The sequence below is a fragment of the Micromesistius poutassou genome (genome assembly GCF_964030765.1).
Source record: "Micromesistius poutassou genome assembly, chromosome: 20".
NCBI classification, from domain to species: Eukaryota; Metazoa; Chordata; class Actinopteri; order Gadiformes; family Gadidae; genus Micromesistius; species Micromesistius poutassou.
The window spans coordinates 4285749-4303215 of NC_140290.1; the positions used below are offsets into that span (position 1 = coordinate 4285749).

The 17467-nt window shown below is 48.3% G+C and overlaps 2 protein-coding genes across 2 annotated transcripts in view; both read right to left on the bottom strand.

Annotated features, from left to right (window-relative positions):
- Positions 1 to 17467, bottom strand: part of macf1a (microtubule actin crosslinking factor 1a) — a 110048-nt gene that overhangs the window by 38191 nt on the left and 54390 nt on the right.
- On the bottom strand, positions 3801 to 10360 carry LOC311364979 (uncharacterized protein). Its single transcript, XM_084484493.1, has one exon. The coding sequence runs from the start codon at positions 8259 to 8261 to the stop codon at positions 4647 to 4649; it is 3615 nt and encodes a 1204-aa protein (XP_084340619.1). The 5' UTR covers positions 8262 to 10360; the 3' UTR covers positions 3801 to 4646.

Genomic DNA, 17467 nt, shown 5'->3' on the forward strand with positions numbered 1-17467 from the left:
CCGGATCTTGTGCACCCCACTAGCCCCGGCAATAGCACCAGGAATGGGAGAGAAGAATGAGGGAGGGAGGGAGAAGAGATGGAAATTATATTTCATATTGTTCACTGCAGTACCTGTGTGTGTGTGTGTGTGTGTGTGTGTGTGTGTGTGTGTGTGTGTGTGTGGATTATGCATAGAAACGATAAGGTCAAGTGAATCAGAAAAAGAGAGAGAGGGGCGATTATAACGCGTGTATTGTGTTGGACTGTGTTGGTCATTTTTTAACTATGAATCAACCAAAATCCAAACCACATCACACAAACGTTTTTTGTCTCAAAAAGGACAACACGAAACTTGTCTGAGTCACGTCTACTGGACTCAAAGTCAGAGAGGCTGAATGTCTCAAATACTGTACGTGAGAAGGGATTCACATGGTGAAGTACGTGCACAGGGGTCAATTTAAATATCGGCCCTTTGCTAGTGTCATCACTATGGTGTCAGGCTGCAACTAGTGTGTCTCTCAACACATCACAATCTCTCTCACTCTCAGCCTTTCCCTCTCTCCCTCTCCTCTCCTGCAGGTGTTTCTGGGAGGCCATCTCTCAGAACCATCATTATCATATCAATCAAAGCCCACTCGCCCGTGCCAGGGCACCCATGCCCGCCTGCACCTTTCACACATCAGATTTTTATTTATTCAACCGCTGTTTGCCTCCCCCTGTTTTTCTCTCTTTCTATGGTTTTCCATTTCAGCCCCTCTCTGTCTTTCTGCAACCTATTCCATCTCTCATCAGCCTGGTGTTTCTTTTTGTCCGTCCTTTCATCGGTTACTGGAAATCATTATGGCTGGCTGTAGACTATTATGGGCTGGTGTGCTATGGTTGAAGAGGCAGCTACAAAAAGACGCTAGATCAAATAGGATTCACGGTTACCTTTCGCCCAAATGAACTACTGTTAAATCTATCACACTATAAAATTGTTCAAAACTTCATAGAAACACACATTCTGGTTCTATCTAAAATGCCTAATTATCTGCGCACAATGTATCTAATGCGATGTCACTAAATTATCCTGCCCTTCTCACTTTCATCATAGCCACAAACTTGAATATTTCAGAGCCTCTTAAACGTTTTCACCGAAAGCCCCTGAAACCAGGATCCAGGAAATGTTGGAGTGGTGAAATAAACGCATGGTCTCAGGCAGACAGTGGGTCATACGGCTCTCTCTCCCCGGGCCCTTAAACAGCATGATACAGTAGTCCATCTGTCCTTTTGTCTGTCTGTCTCTCATTCTCCTGCCAGCAAACAAATGCACATATGCAGGAGGAAAAACACACACACACACACACACACACACACACACACACACACACACACATACACATACAGAGACAGAGACAGACAGACACACACGGTGTGTATTAATCCAAAGGGCCGTCTGCTTGTGTATTTGCCTGCCAGCTCAGCTCTCTTATCATTGTTGCTCGGTCTTATCTGCCTGGCTGGCAGGTGCTCCTCCGTGCAAACAATAGCCTGCTGGTCTCCACCCAAAGCCTTCCCCAACATCTTGTCTGTTCCTCTACCTTATTGTTTCCCTCTCCCTCCCTGTCCCACTCACTCTCAGCCGCTCTCTCTCTCTATCTCGCTCCCTCTCTGCAAGTGGCCCTCTACTGCTCCTCTTTGTATTTGCTAAATACCCCCGTTACAAAAACAACGGACCAAGTTCAGCTTGGGTTTGTTTCCCCCGAGGGGGGACAGTAAATAAACAAACACTCGTGATTCCTGGCTGTGCATCGGAGCAGAAGAAAGAGGGAGATGGGGGGGGGATAGTGAGGGAGGCGGGGGGCTGAAGGGGGACAGACAGCAGATAGACAAGACAAACAGAAAAGGAAGCCAGGCAGGCATCAGACACAAGGACAGACATAGAAACACATTTGACAACCGTGGCCTGAGTGGGAGAAGGTGGAGACAGACGGATGAAGACTGACAAACGGAAACATTGGCAGAGTAAGAGATGGATAAAATACAGTAGAAGGAAGAGTAGAAGTTAGACACCGAGGAAGAAAAGTCACAGCTGCAAACAAATGGAGAAGGAGAGTTATGTGCTGTTAACCGAGGTCTGGAGTTGTGCTACGGTCCAGAGTGAACAGTGTATACTCGGGCACATACTTATCCGCCGTCTATATTTATATTCCCAAAACAGCCTTGATGGCTTTGTTTGGCCATATAGGCACTGGCATCTACTGCACACCAACACTGGCACGCATGCGCACAGGTGCGTGCACACACACACACAGGGAGGGAAGTCCACATACACACACGCAGCGGAAAACACACACACACACACACACACACACACACACACACACACACACACACACACACACACACACACACACACACACACACACACACACACACACACACACACACACACACACACACACAGCCCTGTTTTGTTTACTTAACACCTTCTTATCTCTTCAACAAAACCGTTCAACCGTGGTGAGAGGGAGGAGGAGTAAGGGAGAGGAGGAGGAGTAAAGGGGAGGAGGAGGAGTAAGGGAGAGGGATGTTTGGGGAGAGGACAGAGTAAAGACGGCCACAGCCCACAGCTCCCTTTACAAATGAAACAAAACAACTCAAAAGTCTGATCTGGTCTTAACCACTTAAAATGAATGAAAACGTTTGAAGATAAACATTGTGTATAACGATTTGTAATAATAACTTATAACTTGTTTATTTTTTACACTTTTGTAGTTTCTCGATTTAATTATTATTGATTTATACTTGGGTACTGTGGGTACTGACGTCATTGAGCACAGGTGCTGTTTACTTCTGCACACTCTGTGTTGTGAGTAACTGGAAGCCAGGGCATTCACAGCATCCCAATACAATGTAACTGGGGGAGATAGGCTAAGATGGAAAAATCACACACACACTAATTAAACATTCTCCCTAAGAGGCCAGAGATATAAATAAACACATTCACTGATACAAACACACACACACACACACACACACACACACACACACACACTTGTAGTAGATTTGTAATGAAGTTTAAAATAATGATCAGATAAAACACAAACCTACTTAAAACCCACATGAAGCATTCTGCCTGTATGTCCACGTGTCCTGCTGTTATGAATGTCATAAAAACCAACACACATTCCTAAAAGAAGTGCAGCAGTCAAACAACAAGGGAGACAAACACAGTTGGTATCAGGCAAATTCTTGGCCACGCTGAACATACTCTGAGATATACCAGGAGGACCCTGTCAGAAATGTTCACACACACACACACACACACACACACACACACACACACACACACACACACACACACACACACACACACCTGGATACAGTCAAACAAATGAGCAGCTAAAGACGTAGTGACATTTAACAAACAAGACTCCCGTCCAAGACCAACAATCACCATGAACATTCCGTAATGACGCACTGTGTGATCTTGAATAATATTGAGAAACTCAAGAAATAAATTAAATAATGAAAAGAAAATTTGAATTGTAGTCTAGACATACTATCGTAGCCACTGTTTTGCTATCCTGAAGTTTATCACAGCTTCACTGCATTTGCCAACACCGCATTTCAGCTCGACATACTGACTACATTTAGACAACATAGCAAAGTTTATGGGCCGCACGCACACACATAAACACACACAAATGATTTTGCTCAAACGGCTTCTATAAATATACAAAACCTGAATGCACTTGTAATAGTGTGAATGTGTGCATTCACATTCATCAAACATGTACACACACACACACACACACACACACACACACACACACACTTAATGACCCCTGGTTGGTAGGCTGGTTTCCTATAAGTAGCAGGACCCTCTCAACGTATCGTATTGCAATAAGTTAAAGCTCTACTACTGAAACACCGCTAGCTAATTGTGGCGTCTGCATAGCTGGGCCCCTCCTAGAGATGAATTTTCCATGCTATGTCTGCATGCATTACATTCACAGCTAGTCTTAAGCCACTTGGCCTGATTCTTTCAGGCTAGCCGGCTCTCAGGCTAGGCATGTTCACGTCAGCTACATCCGTTACCATGCGTGTCCACGTCCAATGCATTCAAAAAGCTGGGATTTTACTTTTTTAACTACTTAAGAAGAGCTTTTCTTATTAAATCGCTTTGGGCCAAGCTCTGGCTCACAGGATTCGTTTTCGAGTTGAGAACAATAGGCCATCCCCTGAGCAGTTGTAAAATCAGTCACTCTTAATTAGAGCATTGAAGCAATGGCTAGACGTTTTCAGACGAAGAAATGTGAAGAATGCCACATCCCTAATGCATTTTCTAAAGCGACCCTTTTTGCCTCTCCATGTGTCACAGTATATGTACATACATTTCATTCCCTTTCATTTACTTTCATTTCCACACTGGGAGGCATTTCTCGATCTACACCATCTCTGGCAGAGCATGGATTTAACACAACAATAAACGTCCCAATACCATATATGGTTTTGGAAGAAAGAATACAATTTATATTGTCTCAAGCTTGTCTTAGACCCTAAACCTGATTTACTAGGTTAATCGCAACACATTATGAATCACTGAAGTGTTGAAGTACTATCGAATCAGACTATGCTGTTTACGAGCTAATACCAATACTACACTCCTGCTGCAACCAATTACCACATTAAACACACACTATAAAACTGTAGGAACACTGCAATAGAAAGCAAGAGCAATGGTTGTACCTCTACTTGGGCGTCGATATCAGAGCATGGCAAGGGGGTAGCGGATTCATCCAATTCCCCGTCCGATTCAGGGAGGGGGTTTGTGTCACAGGTGTTACTTCCCGACCCAGATTCATCTCCCTGGGGCCTCAGAGTCTGGTCCTGGTGGTCCTCAGCCAGACTGAAGAGCTCCTGCAGCAGACCCCCTTCCAACAGCTCCCAGGCCTGGTCTCCAGCCATGAAGGAGCGGGGCCGAGATGGGGGATCCAGGGCCGGATCGTCTGACTCCCAATCGCTGTCTCCAGTCATAGAGCCGACAGCAAAGTCCACCCCGTCCATCCCAGACTGGGTCCCTTCGGAGTACGAGTCCAAATCCAGTTCCTGGGCTTCCTCACAGGCGGAGCTGCCATCCGAAGGCCCCGGTTGCGGCCGTTCAGGGGCCGCCAGGTAAATGAAACTATCGCTGCAGAGGAAGGCCCTCTCCTCCTCATCATCCTCCTCGGGTTGTGGACAGGTGATTTGTTTGGAGATGGGGCTGGGAGGAGTGGAGGCGGCCTCCATAGGGGAGGGGGGTCCATCCACGGCGGACTGGGGAGGTGCGGACACAGCCAGGTATACAAAACTGTCAGACACCACAAAGGCCTCTGAGTCCTTAGTAGCTAGCCCCGCACCATCATGGTCTTCTTTAAAGGGGGACTCTAATGAAGGAGAGGGTGGGACTGAGTGTGCAGTGTCAAGGTCTAAGTTTGGGGTATCGTCTGATTTCGGAGTGCTGGTTACTACGGTCATTGATTCTGTGTCTTTCTCCTCTGACACGTTCACACCCCATGCTACATCTGTTGGGTCCAAGGCTCCAAGGCTCTCTGATGACAACAGGGGGGCGTCAGGTTCACAGGTCATTACCACGGCAACGTGGATCAATTCAGAAGAGTCTTGCTCTTCTTGACAGGGCGTTTCTATGTCAACATCCTGTGTACATTCTTGGTCGATTTGCCCTTCATTTTCCTTCATGTGAAGGTTCTCGAGGGACTCTTTCTCTTGAGGCTCATCAGTACTGTCCAAACTCGGCTCAGATTGGTCATAAGCATCCCACTCAGCGATCTGAATCTCTGCTTCCTTGTCTAGCTCCCCAGCCTTATTCTCCACCTCCTCCTCATCTTCCTCTCCCTCCTCCCCCTCCTCTTCATATGGGCTGCAGGATGAGAGAGAGGTTCTCTGGACAGGCTCGTCTTCCTCCCCATCACTCCCTGCGTCGTCGGCATCTCTGCCAGACAAAGCGCCACTATCCAAGTCTGTCTCTGCCTCAGCAGGCTGCGGCTGAGTGCGGTCACTCGTTGCGGTTCCCTCCAGCTGGGACGACATGGGGAACCCGCTCGAGTCGGACTCTGGGATTTGTCTGAGAAAAGAGTCTGTTGGGTAGCTACAGTCTTCCTCCAACACTTTTCCTTCTGCATACTCAATATCGTACGAGTCATCGATAAAGCCATGTTCATTCTCATGGTCTCGTGCTCGCAATGAGTCAAAGTGCTGAAACTTGAGAAACATTTTCTCTATGGATTCTGAAGGGTCTACCTCTGAATCAGTTCTAGAATCTTTTAGCTGGGGCTCATATACATCAGGGGTTTCCCTGTGAACGGAATCAAGAGGCAGAGTTCCCTCCAGGTCTATAAAGTCAGTATGAACTATTCCTTCACTTTGCTTGGCCTCTTCCTCCCAACGAGGAAGGGCGTAGGGATCAAGGGGCTCAGAGTCTACGTTCATCTCCTCTCCCTCCGCCCCTAGATCCTCTAGGCATTGTCTTTCCAGCTCTAGGAAGAGGTCATCAGACTCAGACCCTGAGCTTGGGCAGGGCGAAGTACTGGGTACCTCAGAGCCCCCAAAGCCCATTGGGGGCGTGAGTAGGGGCCAGTGTCCCGAGGAGCCGGTAATGTCCCAGCTTTCAGACTCCAGTGTTTCTTTATCCCAAGAGAGGTCAATAATCTCTCTATTCTCTATCTTGAGAACTGCCTCCCACTCACGCTCCTCTCTCTGCACTCTTTTCTCCTCTTCCATTCTCTCTGCCTCCTCCATCTCAATCATGTTCCGCAGCTCATCCGCATCCTGCCGCGGATTTCCATCCTCCTCAAGCTCTGCAAGGATCCGAAGTTCATCCTCCTCAAATTTGAGCTCAGACGCTGTACGTTCTCTGAGCTCACTGCCCCAGCCCAGGAGGCCCTCTCCAGTTCCCTCCTGACTCACACAGGGGGTAAGGGGTAGTCCACCGTACACCATCCCTACTTCTTCCTGGAGAAACGGCGAAGGAGGTTCCAGGAGGTAAACTGACTCATCATCCATATCGCTATCCTCACCAATTAGGGGCGGCAAAGGGGGGAGGAGAGGGAAGTTATGCCTCAGGCCTACCTGGTTCTTCCTACCGCTTGACAAACCGCGGGGCCAGGTGCGGGCCTTGGTAGGGGGACAGAAGACCGGCCTCGGTGGCAGGAGAGGAGCATTGTCCCCTTGGTCCTGCTCCAAAGGAGCAGAGTCACTCTCAGAGTCTGAGGTTTTAGGCACCTCAACGGGCTCCTCCAGTATTCTCCTCGGTACTGCCTTGGGGGAAGCCGTGGGCCGCCTGTGATTCTCTTTCCTCCTTCCGCCGTGTCTGGAGGTAGGTGTGTTTGTTGGTGAAGTTCTTCCAGAGGCCTGGGCTGTGGGGACTAAGCTGCAGGCAGCTGGATGTTCTTTGGAGGGGGAGGGCAGAGCAGGAGTCTGTTTCTGGTGCTTTTGCAGCAGAGGGTGAAGCTGCTTCTGCCGACTAGGAGGGTGGTGCTGGAGGGGAGGTACAGGACTAGCCGTCGGTGTTGAAGAGGACGAGGAGACCGGCGGGGTGTGTGAAGCGGAAGAAAGCGGGGAAGCTCTGTGAGGAGGTACAGGAGGAACCGAGGAGGTCGGTAGGGTTTGTGGCAAAGAAGGGAAAGGCTGCAGAGGAGATAAGGGGATTCCTGCCCCAGACAGACGCTTCTCTGCACTTTCCGTGGGGGAGAACTCGAGTCTCTCAGCAAACTCTGGATAACTTGGGGGCATGAAGGCCTTCCAAGAGCGACGGTTGGGGTTGTCCTTCTTGTCACTGCCCTGATGACGCCTCTTGGCCACTGCTGCCACCCCGCTGGACGCAGAGGTGGAGGGCGTGATGGACAAACCAGAACTCACTAGGCCCACCAGCGGTGACATGGTCTGTGGGTCCCCCGTCAGCTTTAGCGCGTCAAAGATCACCCTTTCGTCTAGTCTTTTCACTCCTGTGTTGTCCGGATGTCGGGGGAGAAAAACACTGCCGATGTCCGTGCCGATGGTGCCGTTGCTGGATAGCGTGCTGCCCTCTCCCCTCCCTTCCCCTCCAGAACCTAAGGTGCCCCTGGAAGGCTGGTTCAGTTTGGTCCCTTGGTCGATCTGCTCATTGATACGCATGGTGTCGTAGATTGAGCGCTGTGGCACGTAGCAGTCCTCTATGTAGGCCTCGTCCTCGTCCCCTTTACCCAGGCAGCGAGGGTTCTGCCTCAGACAGTCCGGGCGGCTCAGGGGCTTCCCCATGTTGTCCCTTTTTACCCAGGTATTATAATCACCAGAGAAACCAGTGTTTGTCAGTTATTGGACCTAGTGGAGGAAACTCTGCAGTGGTGCTACACAGGAACAGCTCACATGGATAAACTCCGAAAAAAAATAGGAAATATTTGTACTCCTCTCCTCCCCCGTTTACAAAATCCACAAAAAATTTTACCATCAAAAAAACATTAAATCAGTCCGTGAGGCTGCGTTCCGATATAATCCTTTAATGTTTTCTGTTTAAGTTTTATAATCCACAGTATAAATCCAAGGGTTCTTAACGCGGTACGGGGCTATGTCATCTCAACAACCAAGCGTTGTTCCTTGGCATGTCACTCATGCTACCGGGAGACATCATCGCGGGAGAGGGGGGAGACAGCCCTCCCCCATGGCAACATATTAATCACCAACTCTGTCTATTTCCAGGTTTCTTTGGAGTGAGGCATGAGGCATGAGGGAACAGGCTGAAACGGGTGTCACGGACAAGATAAACAGTTAACACCTTTTCGTCCAAAGAAGCTTAAGTCTGTGATAAGGAGGTCCGATATCATCCCTTTGTTTTGCTCTTGACATTTACCCGTCGACTTTCATTGACCCCCCATGCACGCACTTGAAACCACCGTGTGACCCCCCTCTCGGTGTCCTGGAGACCCTGCCTCGCTGGCTCGCTCTGTTCTCCGCGGCACAACAGGAAAGCGGCAGGGAGTTTGACATGCTCAGCGAGGAGCCAGCATGGCAGTGTTAGAGGCTCCTTTTAAGGTGAGAAATCCCACTCGGTGTTATATAAAAGAAAAAGGCTTGCGTGGTGATAGGTAAGTACAAGTCACCCACCGTTTTCTCTTGCTTTCATCGTCAAGAGAAATAAAAAGATCCAGGGGTAATGCTCCAGGCTAAACTTAAGGTACAAAGCCGAAGTAAAAAACAAAAAAAAAGGAAAAAGGGAAAAAAAAAATCAATGCACATGCAGAGTGGGATGGAGCAATGTGAAAAATACAACTTTTATGAAGACAAATAGTAGCAACTCCTTCTCCCGGCAAAGTCCCAGTGAGCGTTCTTGCAGCCTACTGCTATTCTATTCCTTTCTTTTTTTTCCTCTGCTTCCATCACAAAGAGTCTCGCTTGCTCGCCTGCAGGAAGGACTCAAATCTTTGTCTGAGAGGTCTCCCTGTCCCGCCTACTGACAGCGCTGTCATCGTTATCCCAGATACAATTCCCCCAGTCAGGCAAGTCACTCTGCAACAAGCACAGCTATCCATCAAGCATTTCTCCACGCAAAAAGGAACACTTGACCACAACAAAAGATGGAGCAAGAAACAAGTTACGCCCAGTCCAAAGTCCTCCAGTCATAGTTTCAGAATCCCCATGGAGGTATCCACATTATTCCATGCTTCTTCTCTCTTCTCCCACCGGGCTGGCCACAGCTCCGGGGGTGGTGGTGGTGGTGGAGAGATGTATATCAAAGAGAGGTGTGTCTGGGGCTTGATAGAGTGGGCTGGAGGGCTGGACCAGCCAACCAGCCGGGGCAGGCAGGCAGTCAGGCAGTGAGCTGTGGGACTGTATCCTGGGGGCAGAGACCCAGACAACCCTACGTGCTGCAGTCCAACCTTTGCTTTTCTTCCTTCCCCTGTTTCTTTCTTTCGCCTTTGGAAACAACAAAAGTCTGCAGACACGCTTCCCACTTCTGAAATCTGTTTCCTCTTTGGGACAATCTCCCCCTTTCTTGTGGACTCCTTCCAGAGAAATCGTAAGAAAACTCCCCACTGACACAGTTCCTCTTCTCTGAACTCCGTTTTTAATCCTTTGAGACTTCCCCGGGTTCTTTGTCCTGTACTTTCTCGCCTTCCCTGGCTTGTGGTCTCACTTGTTTTTCTCTCCCAGTCTCTGTTCTCAGGCCGCTGCACAGCTGAAATGGTTTGCAGCTGCTAAAAAAATCTCCCACTTTTCCTCTCCCTCTCTGACTCGCTTGCTCGCCCGTCCCTCTCACTCGCTCCCCCCTCCCTCTTTCCCTTGCCTCTCTCTCTCCCTCTCTCTCCTTCCTCAGACGCTTGCTCACACAGTGTTTTTGTTTGAATTCTGCTCCGCTTGTTCTGTTTCCTGTGCTCGTATTAAAACACAGGAAGTGCTCTTATCATGCCGGTTTCCTTTCACCCGGAAAAAACCCAGCATGAATAACCAATCACAGTGAGAGAAAGAGGGAGAGAGGGAGGGAGGGGGGGGGGGGACAGGAGAGAGCGAGAGCGAGAGAGAGAGAGAGAGAGAGAGAGAGAGAGAGAGAGAGAGAGAGAGAGGGGGAGAAAGAGGGAGAGAGAGAAAAGCATGGGGGGGAAGAGAGGCAGAGTTACCATTGCGGGAGAGTGCTAGGAGGGGGCGTAGAGCCAGGGCAACAGATACGAGGGAAAGAGAGGAAAGAATAAAAGAGTGGAACAGGGGAATAATTCCTCTTTGTTTCCAGAGAAAAATGCACGTGGTGACTGATTCTGAAAGGCCATCCACTATGCCCGAAACGTTTACCTTCCCACACTTTTTCAGACACACAACGGCATAGAAGGAACGAACGAAAGAAAGAAAGAGGAACTAATTAAAATGGTTAAAGAATAACTGATGAGGAAGCAGACTGGGAGCTGGATGATATCAGTGTTCCAGGGGGGAGAGAAGAAGTGACACATTAGAGAAAGAGAGAGAGAGGGAGAGGGAGGGAGGGAGAGAGAGGTGGGGGGTTGTCAACCAGTGTGAAATGGTTGCATTATTTGGAGGTTTGTAATCCACTCCTAATTCTCCCACGTGTGTGTGTGTGTGTGTGTGTGTGTGTGTGTGTGTGTGTGTGTGTGTGTGTGTGTGTGTGTGTGTGTCATTACCCGCCCCACCCCGTCGCAGCACAAAAAAACAAGGTCCGCGGAGAGTAAAACGATACAGAGGGAAATAAAGGAGGAGGGAACGGGAGCTCGAGGGAGGGGGGGTGGAGCTACGTTCTCAATGAGGGGTAAAACGAGCTTATCAATAATAAGCCCAGTGTTTTGCTCTCCAAACAGTCTCTCTCTCTCTCTCTCTCTCTCTCTCTCTCTCTCTCTCTCTCTCTCTCTCTCTCTCTCTCTCTCTCTCTCTCTCTCTCTCTCTCTCTCTCTCTCTCTCTCTCTCTCTCTCTCTCTCTCTCTCTCTCTCTCTCTCTCTCTCTCTCTCTCTCGGTTTAACGTTTATTCTTGGTGTATTTACTTGCCGCCTGCTTTTACAGGCTTTTTTACTCAGTTTCCCAGTTTAGTTTACTCAAGTTTCCCAGTTTAGTCAGTGTTGGAACGAGGCTGGCAGAAATATTTGTGGTATTTTAACAATGAGCAGTAGTGACGGTCAAAAAGCATTCCTTCATGTGTGGCCTTCTTCCCATATGTGAACACTTACACACAGACACACACACTCAAGCTCATCGTCACATTCTCCACTTGTGCATGCCGATCTGTGCCTAGATCGAAACCTTATCTCACTGAGGAAGATTGGTGGGTGTGTGCATGTGCGTGCATGTGTGTCTGTGTGTAATATCCGGGGGGCAAATGGAAAAAAACCAAACAAAGTTGGTTTGGGGGTTGGCTCGTAGGGGTTCACAAAATGTCTGACAAACCACCCAGTCAGATCAAAAATAGGGGGATACTGCCAAACAGGGCAACCTGGGGCCCTGTTACCTGGGGGTAAAAGAGAGAGAGAAAGTGAGAGAGCGAGAGCTTGGGCCCCGGTTGCTTTCTCTGGCTGTACTCACTTAGAGCATCCCTCCGTTTGGGTGCTTTGTTCTATTTCTCCTCATACTCCCCTCTCTTTCTCCCTCTTTTTCCCTCTAGGTTTCTCTCTCTCTCGCCCTCTAATTCTCCCTCTCTTGGCTCCTTATATGAGCCAGTCTCTGTTTGTTTAAAACTATCTGATCACCGTTGAACTACGCCTTCACTCTCTCTCTCTCTCACTTTCATTCTCTCGCCCTCTAACTCGCTCGCTCCTTCTCATTCCTTTGCCTGTAAACACATTCTTAATAATCATGGAAGGGAGGGAGCATTCTCTCTCTCTCTCCCTCCATATCCCTCTCTCACTCGCTCAACTGTTGCTGAGACTTTCCCGTGATCTGCATGTCAACCACGCTAAATACGCCACTCATTCTTGTTAACCGCTCTCGCCCCCCTCTCTCTCCCCTAATGCCCCCGCTCTCCCTCACTCTGTCAGTTGCACTGCAGCTGTCAAGGCCTCGTCCAACGCAAACGTCTTTATAGAAACAAAAGGGGTTTGTCACTGGGCCCCACACACACACACACACACACACACACACACACACACACACACACACACACACACACACACACACACACACACACACACACACACACACACACACACACACACCTGTGGCTGGCCAGTACTCTATCGGACTAGACCACAATTAGCTCCAAGTATTTACAGATGTGGGAAGGCTACCAAGGGTGGGAGGAGGGGCTGGGAGGAGGGAGCTGTCATTTCATTTGCTGATTCAAACAAAGCCACCGCCCCCCTACCCGTCCGTGCTTTCAGTATTGACTTTCAAATATTCTACCCATCAACCCTGACCTCCCCCTGCCCCATAACCCTGATCTGTCCATCCATGATCCATGATCCATCCATTGATTGAACCATATCGATCTCCTGCCTTTCTCTTTCAAACCCTCCTTCATTTAATATTAGGACATCTTAGCAGGGCCACAGGAGTGGTGATAAATCACGATGGAGCACGGCCACGGTTAAGGGTTCACATCCCACGCCGTCAGCCCAGGCTTCTACCAAGTAGTTCCCCCTACCACGGAAGGACTAGAAACTCTTCTAAAACACGTCCCAGACAAGACGGTCATCCCCGACAGAGGGATGCGTCTTCAAAGAGGCGCACCGTCATCCATCTTTCCCCGACTGTATTTCTTACGGAACACAGTAAATATTAACAGGATATGTGTAGGTTTCCTCAAGACTCTAGTGGATTTCCAGCAAACAACCCTGCTGAGCAACCCCACACGCAGCCCTGCCAATCGTTGTCCCGTGTTTGCATTAAAAAAGTAAATACGTCCCAATTTCGTTACTCTAACAGGTCTGGTTAACCATGCCTTTGTTAGGCCACAGGTAAAAGGGCTCAGGTTGCCTTTGTTCGCTCCCGAGAGTAAACTACTTAGCGGTTGACACACATGCTCGCACACACACACACACACACACGCAGGGAATGTGCATTATTGATTTTCCTGGGTCGCTGTGTACCTTGCGGGAGAGCACCTGTCAAAAGCAGAGTACACTCCTGTCTCTCTCTTTTTACATGCATCTCTCACCCCATTCTGCCCACACAAAGGCAGTTTGATTCCAAGTCGTGCAGCTTAAGTTCTGTCTTTAACACTTTTATACACCACTCTCCCTCCTGAAACATAATTTGTCTCTCTTTTTTTTCTCCTTTCTTTCTCTCCTGCTCCCCTCCCCCTCTCCTGTAACCAGGCAGCTTAAGAAATGCAGACTGCACCACTCTTGGTGGGTATCCACCCTTTGCAAGTCTCCCGGGGAGCATTATATTAACTAGCACACTGTTCTGTCTGTCTGTGTGCGCACGTGTGTGTGTGTGTGTATGTGGATGCGTGTGTGTGCGTAAGTGAAAGCAGATAATGTTCCCCACCTCCTCAGGGCAGACAGACAGAGACAAAGAAACTGGGAAACTCGCACCCACAAATCTCTTACTCCCTAACACACACACACACACACACACACACACACACACACACACACACACACACACACACACACACACACACACACACACACACACACACACACACAGCCCCATCCCCCACTTCATTGTCTCAATAAGGCCCGTCAATCATCCACTCCTCACCACATTCATATCACACTACAGATTGTGGGACCGATTTTGTCTTTGTTATTTAACGGTGTGTGTGTGGACATTCTCTTAAGAACATAAAAGCTGAAAGGGAAAATACCAGACAGCAGCCTCTAAAGCAGTGGGTGCGTGTGTGTGTTTCTATTTAACAGCCCATGTGTTATTGATTTGGTCAGGTCTTTTCCACATTATCAAGCCACTAGAAGCTGAACAGGTGAAACAGGCTCAGCTTCAACTCCTTACACACTAAGATGAGAGACAAAAACAAAGTTGCCTTGTTGATGTACACACTGATACACAAACCCCCCCCCCCCTCACAGACACACACACCACCACCTGTGAGATTGTCGAGGGTAGGATCACCACCCCCAACCACTACACTCCCACCCAATTCTCTTCTTCTCTTGCCGTTCTCACACCTCTGCTGCTGTATGAGGCCTGCAGGAGGAGGCTTCTGGGGGAAGTCAGTGACCCCTCAGCGAGCCCTCGCGTTTGAGATGGGCAATGTCAGATGATGTTGAGGAGTGGAAAACAACAACCAGATTGTGGCTCCCGGAACGTCCACTATCTTCTGCATCGCATCATGTTGGAAATATTGGATTATATGTTATTTATAGATGATCTATTGCTTTCTGTGTGCTGGTGGGACCATCTCTGAACGGAATGACACAGAGAGAGAGAGAGTGAGAGAGTGAGCTGTGGGAAGAGGGCGAGAGAAAGCCCGACCTTGTCGTTCTCGCTTCTAACAGCTGAAACTATACAGCTTTCACAAACTCATAAGACACACACACACACACACACAGAGACACAGTAGAAGAAGCAAATAATTTTAAACATAATGTTAACCATGCCCATTTGAAAAAAATTAAATAGAAGAAAAAGAAAACAGACAGGGGCATGATGACGGCCAAAACATGTTTAAAAAATATATATATATATGTTTTTGTTTTATTTGGATTTTGTACTTGAGGCGTTGAGGGATATTGTTAGGGTTAGAGTGTGTGTGAATTGGTTAAGGAGAGGGCCTGATAGACTAATAACTTCATGAGATTAGAGAAATTATGTTCACATGATTTAATCAGACCCTTGGGTACACACACACACACACACACACACACACACACACACACACACACACACACACACACACACACACACACACACACACACACACACACACACACACACACACACACACACTAACTTAACCGGGAGGGAGGAAGGAAGAATAAGAGATAATAAAGTCCAGGAAAGAGAGAGAGAAAGTGAGAGAATCTGGTTCAGGAAGGGCCGTATTTGGATGCGTAAAGAGGGCTGGTAGATCGGGTTACCATGGTGACGTATGGTTTAGATCAGGGCGGGTTAGTCGACACACTGAACTCTAACACTTACACATTAACCCACACACACAAACTGAACTCTAGACATTACTACACCAGACACGCCCCAGCCACCAGCATCAACACACACACACACACGCATCCCACTATGTAAGCAAAGTCTTCAAAGAGGATGTAGTGAAAGATAAATACTGGTGAACATACCACATCTGACAAGCAGCAATGAGGCACTTTATTGAGTATCGGAGATTGCAATAGTGAGTGCAATATGGCCAACCCAAAACACAGGAATGGTTTTATCACTGATATGGGAAATAAGATCAACTTATATCATCAACAACCCAGACATACATCAAATAAGTGTTATAAACAAAGTACAAAGTAATAAAGCAGGAGAATATGTGTTGCCATGGCTCATGCCCAAACATAATCAACCACCCGGATCTGGATGTAGCTGTTAGAACTGCTTTAGAAATTCTGCCATTTGAGCTGGTTTACACTGGAACCCAGAACCAGCGCAAAAATAGTTGCTGACATAATCATTGGTGGGCGAGCGCCGTGACTCACGGACAGTGAAATGGGCAAGAGGCCTTAGGATGTGATGAGGAGAGGGAAGGGCATGTTGGAGAGACTATGGGATGATATATGGAGGGAGTCGTGATATGACGAGAGAGGGGGGCTTACAGGAAGGTAGAGACAGGGAGGTGGTTGGGAGGCTATAGGAGAGAGAGAGAGAGAGAGAGAGAGAGAGAGAGAGAGAGAGAGAGAGAGAGAGAGAGAGAGAGAGAGAGAGAGAGAGAGAGAGAGAGAGAGAGAGAGAGGTGCAGGGTGAGGACAGAGCTATGTGTGCGTTCATGATTTAAAGCACCCACACACACACACACAGCTGCACATGGACATTCCAAAAAAGGGATGGTTTTTCTGTGTGTCAGGCAAGGTGTGTGTGTGTAACCCACCCAGGGACTGTGTCAGCTGTTTGGGGACCGAGGGGTGCAGGGACATGTACATGGTTGTTTGCACCACACCCAGTGTTATATATATTATACATATATTTATATTTATGCATGTGTGTGTTTGAGTGTGAGTCTTCTGCACAAGTACATGTTTGTAATTCCTGTCTCCCTTTTTTAGGTGCAACAGGAATCTCAGCTGTCCAAGCATGCCCCCCCCCCGCACACACACACACACACACACACACACACACACACACACACACACACACACACACACACACACACACACACACACACACACACACACACACACACACACACACACACACACACACACACACATACTAACGAAGAAGTCCAAATGAAGCACATACTATATTCCACTTCTTCACAACAACTCATGAAAAGTGGTTCAAATGTACTACACTAGACACCAGAAGAATAATATTAACCAATGAACATCAGATGCAAATAAAGAGAAAGGTTTTAACCCCTTTGTTCGTTCAATGATTCCTTCATCCATTCATGTGCAAGGGGATTTGGGGAATCAGAACTGTGGGCGGAGGCTACATGAATACGTTTTCCCCCAAAAGCTTTAGCAAAACAAAGACATCAAATTGGCTACTAAAAAGCCAATCAGAATGGAGAGGTCCTCCCAGTACCTTCCACGCAGACACAAAGAGAAGAACTTCCTAGTTAACTTCCCTACCACGGCGGACTTTTCCTTGTGATAAAAGTTGCAATAAAAAGCACTAGCAGAAACACTTGCAAATGAATGCCTTGAGAGTCGACTTGAGGGACTTGAGTGCCTACTACTACCCGCCCCACCCTCCCTCTGTCCCGGTGAACCCGGGCTATGAGATCACTGTTGGGAAGTTTCAACAATAAGACCTGACCTGAAAACATAACCTCTCTCTTTAATGGAGCCATTACGGCCCCATGACGCACACGCACGCACGCACGCACGCACACACACACACACCCCGATGTCATCCCCCCATCCCTCTGTGAACGGAGGAATGACCTCAT

Excerpts from the sequence above, each read along its gene's own strand:
- LOC311364979 (XM_084484493.1), bottom strand. The coding sequence starts at position 8,261 with ATGGGGAAGCCCCTGAGCCGCCCGGACTGTCTGAGGCAGAACCCTCGC.